A 21,937-nucleotide genomic window follows, 5' to 3' on the forward strand; every position below is an offset into this window, starting at 1 on the left:
AGTCTGAATGATGTTTTATTTTTAAAAAATGACCAGAATCCCTCTGTTACATTTGTCTAAGACTCACTCTTGACACTTGTCTTGGTCTCGTGATACATTTATCTGTCCCACCCTAAAGGCCGGTCCGTGAAAATATTTTCTGACATTAAACTGGTCCGTGGCCCAAAAAAGGTTGGGGACCACTGACCTAGAGGGCATTCTCTGAGTGGGAAAGCAAGCTTAAATGAGTTTGAATACTGTTGGTGCAGTTTACTAATTGCAACACCATGGAAAAGTTAGCCTCTCGGAACCTTAGTTACCATTATCTCGGAAAAGGAACCTCAGCGTCGACTAGTATTCTTTTTATTTATTTTTTTAAGATTTTATTTATTATTTGAGAGGAGAGAGAGAGAAGGGAGACACAGGAGGGAGGAGCAGGAAGCATCAACTCCCATATGTGCCTTGACGGGGCAAGCCCAGGGTTTTGAACCAGTGACCTCAGCTTTCCAGGTCGATGCTTTATCCACTGTGCCACCACAGGTCAGGTGACTATTATCTTTTGGTAATTAAAATATACTACCATGGAATTTTGTTTATCTCAGCTGTATAAATTGGAATCTTATCATAGCCTTAAGTCTCTGGAAACTTCTTTGGAACAATGCAAGGTGTAAGCTAGTAGCCACAACCTATTCTGCTTTTACCTGAACTACTTCCCTTTTCCTCCTCAGTTTTCCCTCAGCTGTACTTTCACTTTCCAGTCTGAAAATACTGATTAGATCTCTTATATAATTGGGCAAAGGCTGGATTTAGAAGGCTTTATTTTATTTATTACATTTTATAGCTTTCTTTAGAGATTATATAATTTTTTATAATTTTATAAAATTATATTAATAATTTTATAAAATTATATTAATAATTTTATATAATTATTATATAAATAATTCAGGGCCTGGCTGGTGGCTCAGTGGATATATCATCGGCCTGGCGTATGCATGTCCCAGGTTCGATTCCCAGTCAGGGCACACAGGAGAAGCGATCATCTGCTTCTCTCCCACCTTCCTCTTCTCTCCCTTTTCCTCTACCGCAGCCAGTGGCTCGATTGGTTCAAGCATGGCCCCGAACACTGAGGATTAGTTCAGTTGGTCCAAACACGTCAGCATCAGGTGCTAAAAATAGCGTGGTGCGAAAAATAGCTCAGTACTAGAGTATCAGCCCCAGATGGGGTTGTCAGGTGGATCCTGGTCGGGGTTCATGTGAGAATCTGCCTATCTCCTCACCTCTCACCTAAAATAAAAAATAACTCAAATAACACTAGGACTTCTATAATGAATAGCTTTATTAGAGACCCAGGATAAAAACAATAGGGATATTTGGCACCAGTCCATGACAGTGAAAAGTAATGAAGTAATCTATTCTTTTAAATGTATGTTTGTAACTTTTTATTTCACAGAGATGGAAAAAAAGTTGAAGGAAGAGAGAGAAGCTCGAGAGAAGGCTGAAAATAGAGTTGTTCAAATTGAAAAACAGTGTTCCATGCTAGATGTTGATTTGAAACAATCTCAGCAGAAGCTCGAGCATTTGACTGAAAGTAAAGAAAGAATGGAGGATGAAGTAAGAAAAATAGGCAGTGCTGATTTTGTTTATTTTATGAAAGAGAAACAATTACACATTATGTCTGAAAAGTCATTATATATAATTTGAACAACATTGAAGAAATTTGAATGAAATAACCTATATGTGTTTGTGTTCACTGCTATATGGTCACTATGATATCCCTAGTTCTTAGAATTTTTATCTTCAAATAGTTATTAAACATTCATAATATAGGGTTTATACCATTTTGCACTGACAGTACAACTGTGTAGAAGTGTCATAGCTCCTCCCCTATCTGCTTTAAAAAAGAAACAAAACAAAACCTGTTTTTATTGAAAAGTAGTCTATAATCCCAAAGAGGAACATTGCTGTTATGTTTCCAAAAAAAGTGTTTAACAGGCTTTACTGGCTTAGATTATAGAAAGCATAAGGTACACATTTACGAAGCATTAATAAAAAAACAAAATGTCATTATATCCTTGTGTCTACTCTATGTATTTTAGAAATGATAGGATGAAAGTAATTAGTCCACACAAGTTAGAGAAGGAAGAAAGAAGACCAGAATAATCAGGAAAGACTTCACAAACGAGGGATAGAACACTACCATTATTTTAAAGGTTGAGAAAGACCTCAGAAATTAATTGTTTGAGAGTCAGAAGCCTGAGTTTGTGGAAGGAACACTATCAGTGAAGATAACAATAAAGGAATGATTGCTAAGTTCTTAACAGATAGGTAAGTAGGAACCAAGGGATTAGATCTGACCAGAGAAGGAGAGACATGTTGATTGGCGATGGGAGAAACTTGGGAATCGAAGTATTAATAGTCTCTGAAACTTAAAAAGGGAGTTATAGGTGAAAAGATTCTTTCAGGAAAACTCATTTGGTTGTATATATAGTGGCCTAGAAATTAGCGATACCTCTTAGAATCTGTATGCAGGAAGAAAAGAATGCATGATGAAAATTTGAAAGATAATATTCAGTCACTTAAAATAATTTTTGACCATCTGTTATCTACCTGTTTCTGTGCTAGGATTTGAGTTACTGAATAATATAGGTATGGTCTTGACTTTTGTGGAACTTAGAGTCCAGAGGGAAAGACATATTAAAATAGTAATGACAAGAATGGTATATACTTAAAAGAGAAAGTAGTGAATGTTGTAAGAGTAATCCGACTAACCACATCTGAGAGTTAAAGAAGGCCTCAAAAACTTTGGAGGGTTATAAACTAGCACAAATACTTATGAGTGAACAGATAGTTACCCCTTAGGAAGTCTCCACCAAAAGTAGCTTTTTTAAAAAAATTTTATTGTGTTGACATGGTTTCAAGTGTCACTTTTATACTCATCTCCTACTCAATAATTTCCACACAGGTTAGAGTAGGAAAAAGAAAAAATTTCCCCCCTAAGATCTCATATCTGAAATTTGGGGGTTAATTTGACTTATATTTATAATTTGAATAATAAATTCTATAGTAGTAAACACATAGAATAATGAAGATTCTTTACACTTAATCTTAGCCAAAAGGCCAAGAAGTGATTTATAATAGAGACTCTTTAAAATACTGATATTCACTGTTTGTATAAGGCATTATAATATACTGGAGATTTGATTTGTGTTTTTTCGAATAATGTCTGATAAATTTAAAGAAATTAAGATCCCAATCACTTTTCTTATTCATAGGTTAAGAATCTCACCCTGCAACTGGAGCAAGAATCAAATAAACGACTGTTCTTACAAAATGAATTGAAGACTCAAGCATTTGAGGCAGACAATTTAAAAGGTCTAGAAAAGCAGATGAAACAGGAAATAAATACTTTATTGGAAGCAAAGAGATTATTAGAATTTGAGTTAGCGCAGCTTACAAAGTAAGTCTCAAAAATTAACATTCTTGATTTCTTTTTGTATTCCTTGCTTATATGTTTAATATTTTATGTATTTGTAGATTATGTACTTAGAATTTATGAAAGACTTAAAAAGATTTAGAAATAAAATAATTTACTTGCAAAGAAAGTTTACAAAGGAGTTCAGGCTTTGGAAGGACAGGCTCACTAAATTAAAACAAAACATATTTAAAGAAAAAAGGAGATTATCAAGGCTACTTCTTTACAGTAAATCTGTTTATGGTGGAAAACCACAATTTTCTCATGATTTTCATATTCACAAAAGTTATCTTTTTTCACATTTTTATTAAGGATTGCAAACAGTATCTTACAGAAAGTGTTCAAGGGTTATTTTAGTAGAATTATATATGATTACCCTGTATTTGTTTTGTTCCTTTGGTTCGTCTCAGAACACAAAGTACCTTTTTTCTCCTGTTCTGAGATGTGATGTGCCTGCTTACTTGAAGTGGAGATAAAGCCAGGTGTCAGTGTTGGTTTCAGAACTTGTATAAGGACGTGCTTCAGAAATTTAATATCAAAGATAGATATATCTTGCCCTGGCCGGGTTGGCTCAGCGGTAGAGCGTCGGCCTAGCGTGCGGAGGACCCGGGTTCGATTCCCAGCCAGGGCACACAGGAGAAGTGCCCATTTGCTTCTCCACCCCTCCGCCGCGCTTTCCTCTCTGTCTCTTTCTTCCCCTCCCGCAGCCAAGGCTCCATTGGAGCAAAGATGGCCCGGGCGCTGGGGATGGCTCTGTGGCCTCTGCCTCAGGCGCTAGAGTGGCTCTGGTCGCAACATGGCGACGCCCAGGATGGGCAGAGCATCGCCCCCTGGTCGGCAGACCGTCGCCCCTGGTGGGCGTGCCGGGTGGATCCCGGTCGGGCGCATGCGGGAGTCTGTCTGACTGTCTCTCCCTGTTTCCAGCTTCAAAAAAATGAAAAAAACAAACAAACAAAAAAAAAAACAAAGATAGATATATCTTATATCAATCCATGTGTATTTCCTCAAAATTTATGTTATAATATCTTCATTTGAGCTTCGTTTACAACACAGTGATTCTTAGATAAAACTCAGTTTTGATGATGTTGGATTTATATTGGTGAAATTCTTTTCCCCTTTTAGAGCCTCTAGTTTTCTTCTCCCAAATTAACTTTAACTCAGCATTAGTGAACATTTATTATATACCTTCTATCAACCATATGCCTTACTAGATGCTGAAAGTACAAAATTATTAATATCTAATATGAAAACCTAGTAGCTGCAGATGGAATTGTTCATCTTTGAAAATATGTGTCTGGGCCCTGGCCAGTTGGCTCAGTGGTAGAGCGTCGGCCTGGCGTGCAGAAGTCCCGGGTTCGATTCCCGGCCAGGGCACACAGGAGAAGCGCCCATCTGCTTCTCCACCCCTCCCCCTCTCCTTCCTCTCTGTCTCTCTCTTTCCCTCCCGCAGCCAAGGCTCTATTGGAGCAAAGATGGCCGGGGCACTGGGGATGGCTCCTTGGCCTCTGCCCTAGGCGTTAGAGTGGCTCTGGTCGCAGCAGAGCGATGCCCCGGAGGGGCAGAGCATCGCCCCCTGGTGGGCGTGCCGGGTGGATCCCGGTCAGGTGCATGCGGGAGTCTGTCTGACTGTCTCTCCCTGTTTCCAGCTTCAGAAAAATACAAAAAAAAAAAAAAGAAAATATGTGTCTGTATCTTACATGATGTCTCTGTCTTTTGAGTCTGTTCCTCTCTGTTTGAGTTATGTTTATATATGTATTACATATATAATTACATGTAATTAGTTATTTCTTTTCCTCCTTTTTCCTTACCTGTTTATTCATTCTGTCCTGCTGCATTGTTCTTAATTGGCCATAATATATAGTATTAACTAATTTTTATTATGTATTAAGTATTTTTATGTCCTTTGTTTTTAATGATTTACGTACTACATAAGACATTTTAAATGTATTGCTAAGAATGCTTTTCTCTGTAAAAATTTACCAAGAAAATTATTTTATTTTTGCAATTTGCATTAATCCACAATTAATAGTCTCCTGGATATGAGTTTTGTTAGAAAAGTGTTTCCTCTGCTTTTCATAATGTCATTTTATAAGGAACAAATGGAACCAGACAGTATGGCCTAACCAAATATAATTAGTAAAGTAACACTGTATAATGAAGTATGATTTTTTAAAACAAAGGTCATTTTAGTAAACCTTTTTTATTATAGCAACTTTAAGAAACAAAGAATAATATAAAGTGTGCTATAAATAGAAGCATATGTTTAATATTTTCTCTTTTTATCTTAAGACAGTACAGAGGAAATGAAGGACAGATGCGAGAACTACAAGATCAACTTGAAGCTGAGCAATATTTCTCGGTGATAATCATTTTTAACATATAGACTATTTAAAACCTCACTTAAAACAAGGCATTTAGAGGCCCTGGCCGGTTGGCTCAGTGGTAGAGCATCAGCCTGGCGTGCAGGTGTCCCGGTTTCGATTCCCGGCCAGGGCACACAGGAGAAGCACCCATCTGCTTCTCCAACCCTCCCCCTCTCCTTCCTCTCTGTCTCTCTCTTCCCCTCCTGCAGCCGAGGCTCCGCTGGAGCAAAGTTGGCCAGGGCGCTGAGGATGGCTCTATGGCCTCTGCCTCAGGCGCTAGAATGGCTCTGGTTGCAACAGAGCAACGCCCCAGATGGGCAAAGCATCGCCCCCTGGTGGGCATGCTGGGTGGATCCTGGTCGGGCGCATGCGGGAATCTGTCTGACTGCCTCCCCGTTTCCAACTTCAGAAAAATACAAAAAAAGAAAAAAGAAAAAAAAAAGAAATAAAACAAGGCATTTAGGATATTAATGTTAACTATGATTCTTTTCTAAGTGACTATGAAGTGGTTTTCTCCCTTTTATATCTCCATTTCTACATTTCATTTCTGAATCTGGGTTTGTGGTCTGTTAAGTGGTAAAGAAGTGACCATTTTTGTGCGAATATTTCCAGAATTGTCATCAAACTCTAGAGCAACATATGAGATTTATTAAGGGTTCTGTCTGCCTGGTAGCAAGTTCGGGTGGTTTAGAGTGCTACTGTTATCATGTATGCATGTTACAGTAGCCTACATACATACATTTGTTCAAGAGCCTTTTCCTGTATGACTCTAGAAGCATTTTATGTGCCTTTTTTGCCTTTTCTTCATAAAAATACTCTCTTACTTGTTGCAGGCCAAGGTAATTTTACCACTTTTATTGGTGAGCATTTACAGCTTTAGGGCTTTATGAAAGCCTCTGAATTTTTTTGTTTGTTTCTTTTTGGTACAAGCTTATGGTCTACCAATTAGATACTTGAGAGTCGAATTGTTGGATCATATGTTAGTTGTTTAACTTTATAAGAAACTGTCATCTGTTTTTTAACCTGCTATAAATACTTAGTTTTTTCTTATCACTTGTTTTGCAGACACTTTATAAAACCCAGGTAAAGGAACTTAAGGAAGAACTTGAAGAAAAGAACAGAGAAAATTTAAAGAAAATACAAGAACTACAAAATGAGAAGTATGTTTATTTTTCTTTAGACTAAGAATCAATATTACAACAAAGTATTCTTAACTTAAAATTTAAAGATAGAGATTAGATGTGACATTATTCTGATAGCATGGTATGGCAAATTATGTTGAATGAATTCAAAACAAATCAAGCTAGATTTAGGCTAAAGTTTACCTTTATGGTGAAGAAATAGTTTACTATATTAACACTATAGCAAATTGTACAGAAATTCACTAAACTGTGATAGTAAATTATTTTTAAGGTCTCTTTAAAAAAAAACACCTGAATACAAATTGGGTATTAGATGAAATAAAATTGTTAATTAATTTTGATACATTTGATTAAAAAAAGGGAGGTCTCAATTTTCTATTTGTATATAAATTGTTCATGCTGTATTTGCAAGTCATTTTATATTAGGTAAAGGTATTTAAGGTCTTCTTCGTGTGAAATTAACCTGAGATCTTAGAATATGTGCTTTGGACCTTAGAAAGAGAAGACCTTTTAAAGCTACTTAAATTTATTCATTTTAGTTGGTGGGGGGGAGAGACAGAGAGAAGGGAGGAGGAGCAGGAAGCATCAACTTTTTTTTTTTTTTTACAGAGACAGAGAGAGAGTCAGAGAGAGGGATAGACAGGGACAGACAGACAGGCAGGAAGGCAGAGAGATGAGAAGCATCAATCATTAGTTTTTCCTTGCAGCATCTTAGCTCAGGGGTCCCCAAACTTTTTACACAGGTGGCCAGTTCACTGTCCGTCAGACCCGTTGGAGGGCTGCCACATACAGTGCTCCTCTCACTGACCACCAATGAAAGAGGTGCCCCTTCCGAAAGTGCGGCAGGGGCCGGATAAATGGCCTCAGGGGGCCGCATCTGTGGGCCGTAGTGTGGGGACGCCTGCAGCTGTTCATTGATTGCTTTCTCGTATGTGCCTTGACTGTAGGGCTACAGCAGACCGAGTAAGCCCTTGCTCGAGCCAGCGACCTTGGGTCCAAACTGGTGAGCTTTGCTCAAACCAGATGAGCCCTGACCAGGCGGTGGCGCAGTGGATTGAGTGTCGGACTGGAATGTGGAGGACCCAGGTTCAAGACCCTGAGGTCTCCAGCTTGAGTGCTGTGATTGGGGCACCAAATCTACTATGTACTGTATTGTTTTTAGAGGATTGACATGTTTGTTCTTGTTTCATCTATTTAAGAGAAAATATTGATCATTACTATTATAAGCACAATACTTCAGCCAGAGAAGTAATTATTAGTAAATTATGGTTTTCTCAAGTGCTTCAGGATCTAGGTCAGAGACAGATAAAATTAATGTAGATGACTAACAAAGTGCTGTTGGAATATATTGAAGGGATATATACTGCATGTGGCATTCATAAAACATTTCCCAAGTGTCAACTGAGAAAAAGAAGAATTCACTAGGGAATAGGATATGGGGAAGGGGAAATTTACACAGAAGCCAATCTGTGATTTTGGCAACAGCAAATGACTTAGTTTGCAGGTAGAGAGACAGTTGGTGACAGGTAATACTACAGAGATAAACCTGAGTTAGATTACAAAGGGCCTTGTGTGTCATGCTAAAAGGAATTTAGAATTTCCTCTTGTAACACTTACCCCTCCTATTATATTATAGAATTTGCTCACTTATTTTCTTAATTTTTCTTTTTTTTTTCACCAGAACTTAAGCTCAAACATTGAAGAGCAGGAAGTTTTGTTCTTGTTGTTCTCTGTTGTATATCCACATCACCTAGAATAGGGCCTTGCAATAAGTATTCCATACATATTGAATGAATGAATGAAAATTTTAAACTAGGAATTGAAAAAATATTATTTTAGAAAGCTCCTCTTTTTAGAGTGGAGAATGGATTAAGTAAGGGAACGTTGGGTGGATATAAGCCCACTTATACTGGTGTAAGCTAAATGTAAAATTATAGTGGAACTTCACAGTAAAAGAAGAGGAAAGTACATGAGGGAAAAACAGGAAAGTAGAAGCAGTAGGATTTGTAGATTTGGGGACAGGGGGGTAAAGGCTAGGGAAAATTTCAGGCCAACTCTTGAGTTTCTGACCAGGACAATTGTGTTGATTGTAGCGCTAGTCCCTGAGTTAAGGAGTTATGAAAAGGGGGGGGGGGGGGGGCCCTTGCCGGTTGGCTCAGTGGTAGAGCATAAGCCCAGCGTGTGGGTGTCCCAGGTTTGATTCTTGGTCAGGGCACACAGGAGAAGGGACTATCTACTTCCCCACCCCTTCCCCTCCTCTGTCTTTCTCTCTCTCCCCCTCCTGTAGCCAGGACTTAATTTGTTCGAGCATGTGGGTTCCAGACACTTAGGATGGCTCCATGGAGCCACCACCTCAGATGCTAAAAATAGCTCAGTTGCGAGCATGGACCCAGATGAGCAGAGCATCTGCCCCAGACACGGGTTGCCAGGTGGATTGGTTGGGGCTCATGCGGGAGTCTGTCCCTCTATCTCCCCTCCTCTCACTTGGAAAAGAAAAAATAATTAATGAATTAATTAATTTTTAAAAGGGAGGGGAGATTATATTATTTCTGTTTCAGACCTATTTGAGGTGTCTGGATATTCAGAGAGAAATGAGTATCAGACAGTTGAGTTCATACTGCTTCAGAACTCAAAGAAAAGATAAGGACTTGAAGCTGATTTGACAATCATTGCATACTGAAACCACTAAGATAGATGGGATTTGTTAAGATGATTGTGTATATCAGAGTTTATAAACTCGTGAGCCTATAATAGCATACATTAGCTGGCTTGAAGTTAGTTGGATGTAAGCATGGGTACATTCATTGTGTGAGTTGTAATGATTATAACAAACTGAAGAGTTTATGTCCTCAGTTCTAACCATTTGCTGCCACATGGTAACACTGACTGAATATTTCAAGATCTTCTGTTTTTTTGAGAGAAGCCAAAAATCTCAATTTTTATATGAAATGTTGATCCAAATTTATTTTGTGTGTGTGTGTCTGGAGGGAGGTAGGGGAACACTGATGTGGGTTCATTTGACCCCCAAGGCAATAATTTATAACTCTTAGTGTATGACTAGAAGATATTAAAGGCTGAAGACAGACGGCTAGCTCTTTATATTCTTAAGGATTGGGCAGAGGAAGGGAAGGTAAGAAGTAATCAGTAATACAAGGAGAAAACCACAGTTAGGTTATCAGAAAGACTAGGGGAATGAAGTATTAAAAAAAAAAAGAAAAAAATTGAAAAGTTAGCCCTGGCCGGTTGGCTCAGTGGTAGAGCATCAGTCCAGCATGTGGAAGTCCCGGGTTCGATTCCCGGCCAGGGCACACAGGAGAAGTGCCCATCTGCTTATCCACCCTTCCCCCTCTCCTTTCTCTCTATCTCTCTCTTCCCCTCCCAGCAGCCAAGGCTCCATTGGAGCAAAGTTGGCCCAAGCGCTGAGGATGGCTCCACGGCCTGTGCCTCAAGTGCTTGAATGACTCCGGTTGCAACCGGGGCAATGCCTCAGATGGGCAGAACATCGCCCCCTAGTGGGCTTGCCAGGTGGATCCCGGTCAGGAGCATGCGGGAGTCTGTCTCTCTGCCTTCCCGCTTCTCACTTCAGAAAAATACAAAAAGGGGGGAGGGGGACTTAAAGTGCCAAATACACAGAAAGGTCTAGAAAGAACAAACATAGGAAAGCAACCAAAAATGGGGAGACAGCCTGACCAGGTGGTGGCGCAGTGGATAGAGCGTCAGACTGGGATGCAGAGAACCCAGGTTGGAGACCCCAAGGTCACCAGCTTGAGCGCGGGCTCATCTGGTTTGGGCAAAAAGCCTACCAGCTTGAATTCAAGGTCGCTGGGTCCAACAAGGGGTTAACTCGGTCTGCTGAAGGCCTGCAGTCAAGGCACATATGAGAAAGCAATCAATGAACAACTAAGGTGTTGCAACGCGCAATGAAAAACTGATGATTGATGCTTCTCATCTCTCTCCGTTCCCATCTGTCTGTTCCTGTCTATCCCTCTCTCTGACTCACTCTCTGTCTCTGTAAAAAAAATAAATAAATAAAAAATGGGGAGACAAAGAAGCAGGTCCCAAGTAAAAAACAGAAGAAATCTCCAGAAAAATACCAGATACAGAGTCAAAGCAACGATTATAAGAATGCTCAAGAAACTTAGTGATAACTACAGCAGCGTAAAAAAGGACATCAAAACCATAAAAAAGAACCAGTCAGAAATGAAGGAAACACTAATGAAATAAAGAATAGTTTACAAAGAATCAGCACCATAGTAGATGATGCTGAGAATTAGATCAGCAATTTGGAATATAAGGAAAGAAAGCACCCAATTAAAACAGCAAAAAGAAAAAATAATAAAAAAACCAAGATAGTGTAAGGAGGCTTTGGGAAAACTTCAAGTATGCCAACATTTGCGTCATGGGAATGCCAGAAAGAGAAGAGAGAGCGTAAGAAATTGAAAACCTATTCTAAAAAATAATGTCAGGTTTGACCTGTGGTGGTGCAGTGAATAAAGCATCAACGTAGAACTCTGGTCGGCAAACTGCGGCTCATGGGCCCCTTGAGTGTGGCTCTTCCACAAAATACCACATGCAGGCGCTACCTCGATAAGGAATGTACCTACCTATATAGTTTAAGTTTAAAAAATTTGACTCTCGCCCTGCACAGTTGGCTCAGTGGTAGAGCATCGGCCTGGCATGCGGAAGTCCCGGGTTCGATTCCCGGCCAGGGCACACAGGAGAAGCGCCCATCTGCTTCTCCACCCCTCCCCCTCTCCTTCCTCTCTGTCTCTCTCTTCCCCTCCCGCAGCCGAAGCTCCATTGGAGCAAAAAATGGCCCAGGCACTGGGGATGGCTCTTTGGCCTCTGCCCCAGGCGCTAGAGTGGCTCTGGTCAGGACAGAGCAACACCCCAGATGGGCAGAGCATCGCCCCCTGGTGGGCGTGCCAGGTGGATCCCGGTCGGGCGCATGTGAGAGTGTCTGACTGCCTCCCCGTTTCCACCTTCAGAAAAGTACAAAAAAAAAAAAAATTGACTCTGAAAAGAAATTTCAATCGTACTGTTAATATTTGGCTCTGTTGACTAATGAGTTTGCTGACCATTGACCTAGAACACTGAGGTTGTTGGTTCAAAACCCTGGGCTTGCCTGGTCAAGGCACATATGGGAGTTGATGCTTTCTGCTCCTTCCCCTCTTCTCTCTCTCTCTCTCTCTCTCTCTCAAATAAATAAAATCTTTTTTAAAAAGAAAGAAAGAGAAAGAAAAAATAATGACAGAAAACTTCCCAAACCTGATGAAGAAAATAGACATACAAATCCAGGAGGCTCAGAAATCCAAACAAGATGAACCCGATAAGGCCCACACCATACACATCATAATTAAGATGCAAAAGGTTAAAGACAAAGAAAGAATCTTAAAAGCAGCCAGAGAAAAGCAGTTAGTTACCTACAAGGAAGCTCCCATAAGACTGTCAGCTGATTCCTCAGCAGGAATGTTTCAGGCCAGAAGGGTGGCAAGAAATATTCAAAGTGATGAAAAGCAAGGACCAAGATTACTCTACCCAGCAAAGCTATTATTTAGAATCGAAGGTCATATAAAGAGCTTCACAGACAAAAAATAAGATGAAGGAGCTCTTCACCACCAAACCAGTATTACACAAAATGTTAAAGGGTCTTCTTTAAGAAGCAGAAGAAAAGATTTTTTTAAATGTTAACAGTAAAATGTCAATAAATAATATCAATCAACAGTTAAATCTAAAAAACAAAATAACCAATGAAGCAGAACAGAAACAGATTCATAGATATAGAGAATATTTTGAGAGTTGCCAGATGAGAGGGGCACTGGGGATAGAGGTGGAAAACCCTGAAGGGATGAAGAAGTACAAATTGGTTGTTACAGAATAGTCACAGGGATAGGCATAGGGCATATAGTCAGTAATATTCTAATAACTATGTATGGTGTCAGTTAGGTACGAGATTTATCAGGATAATCAGTTATGTAATCTCTAATATCTGGGGTGTATGCCTGAAACTGTAGTATAATAATGCATGTCACTTGTGATTGAAAAATAAAAAAATGATTTAAAAAATTGAAAAGTTAGCCCTGGCTGATTGGCTCAGTGGTAGAGTGTCAGCTGGTGTGTGGACGATGTCCTGGGTTCAATTCCCGGCCAGGGCACACAAGAGAAGCGCCCATCTGCTTCTTCACCCCTCCCCCTCTCACTTTTCTCTCTCTCTCTATCTATCTCTCTCTCTCTCTCTATCTCTTTTCTCCTCCCCTCCTGCAGCCAAGGCTCAATTAGAGCGAGTTGACCCTGGTCACTGAGGATGGCTCCATGGCCTCTGCCTCAGGCACTAAAAAATGACTCTGGTTGCAATGGAGCAAGGGCCCCAGATGGGCACAGTATCCCCACCTGGTGGGCTTGCCAGGTGTATTCCTGTTGGGTTGCATGTGGGAGTCTGTCTCTGCCTCCCCTCCTCTCACTAAATAAAAAAAATTGGGGGTTTTTGGTGTTTTTTTTATATTTTTCTGAAGTTGGAAACGGGGAGGCAGTCAGACTCCCGCATGCGCCCAACCGGGATCCACCCGGCATGCCCACCAGGGGGCGATGCTTTGCCCATCTGGGGCGTTGCTCTATTGCAACCAGAGCCATACTAGCGCCTGAGGCAGAGGCCACGGAGCCATCCTCAGCGACCGGGCCAACTCTGCTCCAATGGAGCCTTGGCTGCGGAAGAGGAAGAGAGAAAGAGGAAGGAGAGAGGGAGGGATAGAGAAGCAGACGGGCGCTTCTCCTGTGTGCCCTGGCCGGGAATCGAACCCGGGACTCCTGCACGCCAGGCCGATGCTCTACCGCTGAGCCAACTGGCCAGTGCCAAATTTTTAATTAAAAATTTTTAATTAAAAATTTTTTAAAGGCCCTGGCCGGTTGGCTCAGCGGTAGAGCGTCGGCCTAGCGTGCGGAGGACCCGGGTTCGATTCCCGGCCAGGGCACACAGGAGAAGCGCCCGTCTGCTTCTCCACCCCTCCGCCGCGCTTTCCTCTCTGTCTCTCTCTTCCCCTCCCACAGCCAAGGCTCCATTGGAGCAAAGATGGCCCGGGCGCTGGGGAAGACTCTGTGGCCTCTGCCTCAGGCGCTAGAGTGGCTCTGGTCGCAACATGGCGACGCCCAGGATGGGCAGAGCATCGCCCCCTGGTGGGCAGAGCGTTGCCCCATGGTGGGCGTGCTGGGTGGATCCCGGTCGGGCGCATGCGGGAGTCTGTCTGACTGTCTCTCCCTGTTTCCAGCTTCAGAAAAATGAAAAAAACAAACAAACAAACAAAAAAAAAATTTTTTAAAGAAGGAAGGTTCATTGTATTTAAGGTTGTTAGATGCCATATTTCCCCACATATAAAACGCTCCCATGTATAAGACGCACCTTAATTTGGGGGCCTGAAATTTGAATAAAAATGTATTACATAAAGTTATTGAACTCACGTTTTATTCATCGTAAAATTCATCCAACTCATCACTGTCAACACTCCCATCCATTAGCTTATCTTCATCTGTGTCTGATGACGAATCACTGTCTTCAACAATGAACGCAAAAACATGTGCGAAAAAGTGGGAAATGCAAGTAAAAAAATCTACAACTACTGTGTAAGATGCACCCAATATTAAGACCCCAAGTTTTTCAGAAAAGGTTGCGTCTTATACGTGAGGAAATACAGTATACTGGTGAAAACAGTTCCTAAATAGTGATGCATATAATATAGATACTATTTAAATAAGATGTGGGAAGGGAATCAGAGTGGGAAAAGTTGCACATCTATTCTTTTGATTAAAACAAAATTTCTGAACATTTTTTGTTGGCCAGATACCTTTATAGGCATTTGGAGTATAGAAGTGAACAAGAACAAAGCCCCTGTTCATAACCTTATAATATAGAAAAATCAGGAATTATTGACAAATTGATTTCTTTAAGGAGATGGGGGTGATCGAGAGATTGTCCTTAAACATTAGTAAAGACAGGTTTTTTCGGGCTGACCATATGGTGGTGCAGTAGATAGAGCATTGACCTGGGAAATTTGAAACCCTGAGGTTGCCAGCTTGAGTTTGGGCTCATCAGCCTGAGCTTGAGTGGTTTGAGCGCGGACTCACTAGCTTGAGCACAGGGTTGCTGACTTGAGCATGGGATCATACATACCATCCCAAGGTTGCTGGCATGAGAAAGGGGTCACTGGCTCAGAAGGAGCCCCTCACCAATCAAGGCACTTACGAGAAGCAATCAGTGAACAACTAAAGTGACACAGCTATGAGTTGATATGTCTCATCTGTCTCCCTTCCTGTCTCTCTTGCTTCCTCGCTTAAAATAAAAAAGGACAGGTCTTAGGTTTTTTACTATGGAGAGTTGTGAAGGAAGCCTGGATGAAAATAGTTGCAGATAATTTTACCATGAACCATCTCATTTTTGCTTACTCTTCACAATTGCACAGCCTATTATAGAAGTATAATTTGTGATAAATAGGTTTTCTGGCATTTTAAAGTATACCATATTTCCCCATGTATAAGATGCACCCTTTTTCAAAAATTCTGGGGTCTATAAACTGGGTGAGTCTTACACAGTGGTTGTAGATTATTTTTATCTTGCATTTCCCAGTTTTTCTTGTTTTTGCACTCATTGTTGAAGACAGTGATTCGTCATCAGACACAGATGAGGACAAGCTAATGGGTAGATGGGAGTTTCGACAGTGATGAGAAGAAGTTGTATGAATTTTATGATGAATAAAACTTGAGTTCATTAACTTTATGTAATTTTTTTTTCAAATTTCGGGCCCCAGAATTAAGGTTTGTTTTACATGGGAGCGTCTTATACATGGGGAAATACAATAACTTCAATATTTTACTTTAAATTTTATGCAGCCTGACCAGGCAGTGGCGCAGTGGATAGAGCGTCAGGCAGGGATGCAGAGGACCTAGGTCGCCAGCTTGAGAGCGGGCTCATCTGGTTTGAGCAAAAGCTCACCAGCTTGGACCCAAGGTCACTGGCTTGAGCAAGGGATTACTCGGTCTGCTGTAGCCCCACGGTCAAGGCACATATGAGAAAGCAATCAATGAACAACTAAGGTTTCACAATGAAAAACTGATGATGCTTCTCATCTCTCTCTGTTCCTGTCTGTCTGTCCTATCTACCCCTCTCTATGACTCTTTCTCTGTTAAAAAAAAAATTGATGCAAAGTGGTAACCCCAGAAGAAAACATATCTGTCTGAAGCCCTGTAGTAATAGCATAGAACCACCCCTAGTATTCATACACTTAGCAGTGGCAGTATTTTTTTTATCTCTACCTACTGTACTAATTCACCTACTCTTGTAGACAACTATTTCATATCTTCTCTTCTCTCCTCAGATCTTCAACAACCTCTTTTCATCCTCATACTCAGCAAATGGCCTTGCTTCCTGAATGTCTGAGAGCCTCTGTTCTCGCTCACCACCATAGCTACTAACCTGTCTTCATCTGTACCTATAACTCCTGCCTTCCTTCTGGTTGATGTAAATAGACAAAATGTACTTTTACCTAAAAGTAGCCCTTTGATCCCATCCCTTGCTACCTACTTAAGAATATGACTCCAATAATTCTGTCATCTCTGCTATATCAATTTTTCCTTTTAATAATAATTTCTATTGTATAAACATACAGGCAAATAGATCCTTAGAAAATAACCCTCTTTTAACTGCATATCCACATCCAGCCACCATCCATTTTTCTGTTTGTTTTTGTGGCAAAATTCGTAAGACTGACATACCATTTCTCTTCAAGTTTCTTCACCCATTCCCTCCTCAGTCAGATATTTGCACTCATCTTTCTGCTAAAATAATAACCCTTCTCGCCCTGGCCGGTTGGCTCAGTGGTAGAGCGTTGGCCTGGTGTGCAGAAGTCCCGGGTTCAATTCCTGGCCAGGGCGCACAGGAGAAGCGCCCATCTGTTTCTCTACCCCTCCCCCTCTCCTTCCTCTCTGTCTCTCTCTTCCCCTCCTGCAGCCAAGGCTCCATTGGAGCAAAGATGGCCTGGGCGCTGGGGATGGCTCTGTGGCCTCTGCCTCAGGCGCTAGAGTGGCTCTGGTCGCAACATAGCGACGCCCAGGATGGGCAGAGCATCGCCCCCTGGTGGGCAGAGCATCACCCCTGGTGGGCGTGCCGGGTGGATCCCGGTCAGGCGCATGCGGGAGTCTGTCTGACTGTCTCTCCCCGTTTCCAGCTTCAGAAAAATACAAAAATCAAAAATAAAAATAAAAAAAATAACCCTTCTCATGGTCACCAGTGACTTCCTAAAGTTAATTCTCAGTCCTTATTTAACAGCAGCCATTGGCATAGTTGATTACTCTTGAATAATTTCTTCACTTGGCTTCTGTGACACATGCAGTATTTTCCTCTTATTAAACTGGTTGTTGTTTCTCAACTTCTTTTGCTCCTTTGTCCTCTTTGGATCTCTGAGACCTTTAAAGTTTGGAGGCCCCAAGGGATTACTCCCTACTTGTTTTTATCCAGCCTCACAATTTTAAATAGCATCAGTATACTAATATATTCTCTCCTGAGTTCCATTACTTGTGTATTCAGCTGTCTATCTGACGTCTCCACTGGAGTATTTAATAAGCATATCATATATAATATTTCCAGAAAAAATTCCTGATTCCCTCACCTTGCTAATCTGCTGCTCCCTGTCTTTTCTATTTCAATAAAGTTATTCCCTGTTAGATTCTTCCTTTTATTCTTATTTTCTATATGCAATCCATGAATAAATTCTCCTAACTATAACTTAAAAATATGTTCAGAATCTGATCAGTTCATTTGTACTATTTACCAGTATGATCCAAAATGTCATTTCCAATCTTGATTACCGTATTTCAGTACTTTCTTACTGTTATCTCTGCTTCTGCCGTTGTCCCCTTAGTGTCTGATCTTACTACAGCAGCCAGAATTTTAAAAATAGAACACTCTAAATAAAAGCCAAAGTCCCTATATTGTTCTTAGAAAGCCATATAATATCTGTTCTTCTCCCTCCCACCACTACCCCCTTCTCTTACTGTGTTTTTCACAACTTTCACCCATTTCTTACTTTACTCACATTACCTTTCTTCAGACCAACCTTAGGGCATTAGTATTAGACATTTCCTCTACCTAAACAATGTATTCACCTACATGGATTACTTTCTTATTTCATATCTCTCAAATGTCATTTTAGAAGATGATTACCATACTTACCAGGCAGGGGAGATACCATGATCATAAAGGTGGTTTTCCCAGGGCGAGACTTCCTCATTGTACTCCGAGTGTGCTGAGCCCTGCAATTTCCCCAAATGTGAAAAAAAGGGAAAAAAAAGATGATGATTACCTAGTACCCTGGCCAGTTGGCTCAGTGGAGAGAGCGTCGGCCTAGAGTGCAAATGTCTCGGGTTCAATTCCTGGTCGGGGCACACATGAGAAGTGACCCTCTGCTTCTCTTCCCCTCCCTCTCCCCCTTCTCTCCCTCTTCCCCTCTTGCAGACAGTGGCTCAGTTGGTTCAGACGTTGGCTCTGGATGCTGAGGATAGCTCAGTCAAATTGAGCATCGGCCCCAGACGGGGGCTGCCAGGTAGATCCTGGTCAGAGCACATGCAGTATAGTCTGTCTCCCCTCTTCACACTTAAAAAAAAAAAAAGATGATGATCACCTTACATAAAATAGTAACCACGTTTTATATAGTAATTACATACTTCCCTTTTTTTTAAAATTCTTCTCTGGGAAACTATATATTATTCATTCCAACACCATTCTTTTCTTTTTTTCTATAGCATACAGTATATTCATTGTTTATAAAGTGTCTGTGTCACCTCATTGATGTATGCTTCTGGAGTTAGCAATTGTATTACTGCTGCATGCCTTAATTCCTAGAACAGTATTTGGCACATGGTAGCATGCAGATAAATGTTTGTTGAACAGATGAATGAATATTCTTCCTTTTTTTTGCCCTAGTATAGGGTACAATCATGACCAGAATAGCTTATTGAAGAGAGGCTCTTTGGGAAAAAAGAGCAGGCAAACTGGAGTGATCTGGTCCTGATTTGAATGTCAATTCTGGAAAGCCTTAAAGTATAATTCCCAAGAAGCATTCCTAGAATAGTTTATAGTGGTTTGCAAATCTATTTATAAGTCTTCATAATCACATTGAGTTTCAGAGCTAGAAGGGACCTCAAAAATAGCTTAACTCTTATTTTATAGGAAGTGGAAGGAACTTGCCTACTGTCGTGTCCAATTAGTGGTAATAAGGGCTTAGGTCTGGCCTCCTGATTTATAAGCCAGTGACTTTTCCCGTCCATTCCAAATTCACAGCAAATTACTTTTCAGAAGTAAACTGTTTACCATTGTTTTATTACCTTTTCGTAGTTAAGTGCAATAGCAGGTACCAGATTATAGAGTTTTTTTTATAGTTTTTCAGCTATAAATTTTTTTATTTTTTTCTGGGTTTTTTTTTTTTTTTTTTTTTTGAGAGACAGAGTGGGGGACAGATAGGGACAGAGAGACTCAACTATAAATTAAGTTGTGTTGTTTTAACAAATATAAACTGCATTTATCATTTAAAAATTAAGAATGGCTCAGACTCTGTAATTGTGGTTAGACATAAGATGTGCTAAATATCAGGTTCTAGAAGAATTGATTTTTAGCTTTGTCACCCTTTGAGAAAAGATATCAGCTTGAATGATTTCATCAACCAGGAGAATGTTCGTGGCAATCACCATACGAAAGTAAAGAAGCTGTAAGTGTGCTTTTAAGCCTATGATTAAGTTGGAAGAATGAACTGAATTTGTTCATTTCTCTTATAAATCTATTACAGAGAAACTCTTGCTACTCAGTTGGATCTAGCAGAAACAAAAGCTGAGTCTGAGCAGTTGGCTCGAGGACTTTTAGAAGAACAATACTTTGAATTGACCCAGGAAAGCAAGAAAGCTGCTTCCAGAAATAGACAAGAGATTACAGATAAAGATCACACTGTTAGTCGGGTAAGTGGTGATAGTCAGGTAAGTTATATGACTAAAGTTTTAAATCAGAATAGGTTACATCTTAAAGTTTAGGGTGTCTGTGTATGCATGCTTATTTACTTATATTTAGTGGTCAATCTGTACTCATGATATAGTTTATAAACTACATAAAATAGTTTATATAATTCAAAACAGTTATTAAGAATTAAAATTTCATTCAATGTATTGAGTTTTATTTTCCCTCCTGGATATAGATTTTCATATATTTATGTGAAGAAATGCTTAGTTTAAATTCATTTGTTGAATATCTTAATACATTGAAACTGATTCTATGGCCAGAATTCTGTAAAATTCAGAGAAATTATTTTGGGATGAGGAATTCTTTGTGGATTTACAAATCCATTATAGAAGAACTAGTATTACAAACAATTACTTATTTCTGAAATGTATAGTATAGTCTAAAATAGATCGTGGTTCTAGAAAGAGGAGTTAGAGATTTTTCTTTTGAAGCCACCATCAAGTGGCCTAGCCGCGGTGGTTGGGCAAACTCAGTCAGCAGAGCCAAATATCAACAGTACAATGATTGAAATTTCTTTTGAGAGCCAAAGTTTTTAAACTTAAACTATATAGGTAGGTACATTGTTATTAACTTTTTTTTTTTTTTTAGAGACGAGAGAGTCAGAGAGAGGGATAGATAGGGACAGACAGACAGGAACAAAGAGAGATGAGAAGCATCAATCATTAGTTTTTTGTTGCGACACCTTAGTTGTTCATTGATTGCTTTCTCATATGTGCCTTGATCAAGGGGCTACAGCAGAGAAAGTGACCCCTTGCTCAAGCCAGCGACCTTGGGTCCAAGCTGGTGAGCTTTTGCTCAAACCAGATGAGCCCACGCTCAAGCTGGCAACCTCAGGGTTTCAAACCTGGGTCCTCTGCATCCCAGTCCGACGCTGTATCCACTGCACCACCGCCTGGTCAGACTGTTATTAACTTAGAGTATTCTTAAGCTGGCCAAAGAGCCACATGTGGCTTGTGAGCTGCAGTTTGCTGCCCACTAAACTGGCCTGGGTTCAAATCCCAGCTTTGTCCCTAAAAAGTGACATGGTTTGGGCAGTTTTCTTTCACTTCTCCACACCTCAGATTCTTCATCTAAAATAGAAATAATAGTAGTACTCCACAGGATTCTTATGAAGATTAAACTGAATAAAATACAGAGTGATGAATTAAGTACCTTACTAAAAGTAATTAATCAAAGGTCCTGGCTGGTTGTCTCAGTGATAGTGTGTCGGCCTGGCATGCAGATGTCCCAGGTCCAATTCCCAGTCAAGGCACACAAGAGAAGCAACTATCTACTTATCTTCCTCTCCCTTCTCTCTCTCTTCCCTTCCTGCAGCCAGTGGCTCGCTTGGTTCGAGTGTTGGCCTTTGGTGCTGAAGATAGCTCAGTTGATTTGAACATCGGCCCCAGACAGGGGTTGCCAGGTAGATCCTGGTTGAGGCACATACAGGAGTCTGTCTCACTATCTCCCCTTCTCTCACTTAAAAAATAATAATGATAATCAAAATTTTTAAATGTTTATCATCATTCAGATAAAGAAACAGGCTCAGATTGTGATTTGTTAAGGATCACAGAGCTAGAAAACTAATTGCAAATTTTCTAGTTTCCAGTGTAGTTCTCCTTTCATTATTTTAATGTAATTGTTGTCACATATTTTAAGCTAGAAGCCAGGCATTTTTATAGTTAAGCAATGTCAGACCTGTTCTCATCTATGGAAAAAGAGAAGTATTTTTTTAAGGTTATTACTTTAAATATAAGACTAGCAAATAGACTATAGCTTAAACTTTTGTGTGCTTTGTATAGCTTGAGGAACTGAACAGCATGCTAATGAAAGACACTGAATTATTAAGAAAAGAAAATGAAGAGCTAACTGATAAAATGAGGAAATCAGAGGAAGGTATGTAGAGTTTTTTTAAAAAGCATAATGTTAAATAAGTTCAGAGTAAGTCTTTAAC

At 40.2% G+C, this 21,937-nt stretch overlaps 1 protein-coding gene across 1 annotated transcript in view; it reads left to right on the forward strand.

The window, feature by feature from the left end:
• The window catches only part of ROCK1 (Rho associated coiled-coil containing protein kinase 1), a 159,191-nt gene that overhangs the window by 113,092 nt on the left and 24,162 nt on the right, over positions 1-21,937 (forward strand). Inside the window, exons 19-24 of the mRNA XM_066353644.1 lie at positions 1,430-1,590; positions 3,252-3,436; positions 5,741-5,810; positions 6,880-6,974; positions 19,781-19,946; positions 21,786-21,879. Coding sequence (XP_066209741.1) covers positions 1,430-1,590; positions 3,252-3,436; positions 5,741-5,810; positions 6,880-6,974; positions 19,781-19,946; positions 21,786-21,879 — 771 coding nt within the window. The remainder of the gene's footprint in view (positions 1-1,429; positions 1,591-3,251; positions 3,437-5,740; positions 5,811-6,879; positions 6,975-19,780; positions 19,947-21,785; positions 21,880-21,937) is intronic.

This window comes from Saccopteryx leptura, chromosome 11 (genome assembly GCF_036850995.1).
Source record: "Saccopteryx leptura isolate mSacLep1 chromosome 11, mSacLep1_pri_phased_curated, whole genome shotgun sequence".
Taxonomy (NCBI): domain Eukaryota; kingdom Metazoa; phylum Chordata; class Mammalia; order Chiroptera; family Emballonuridae; genus Saccopteryx; species Saccopteryx leptura.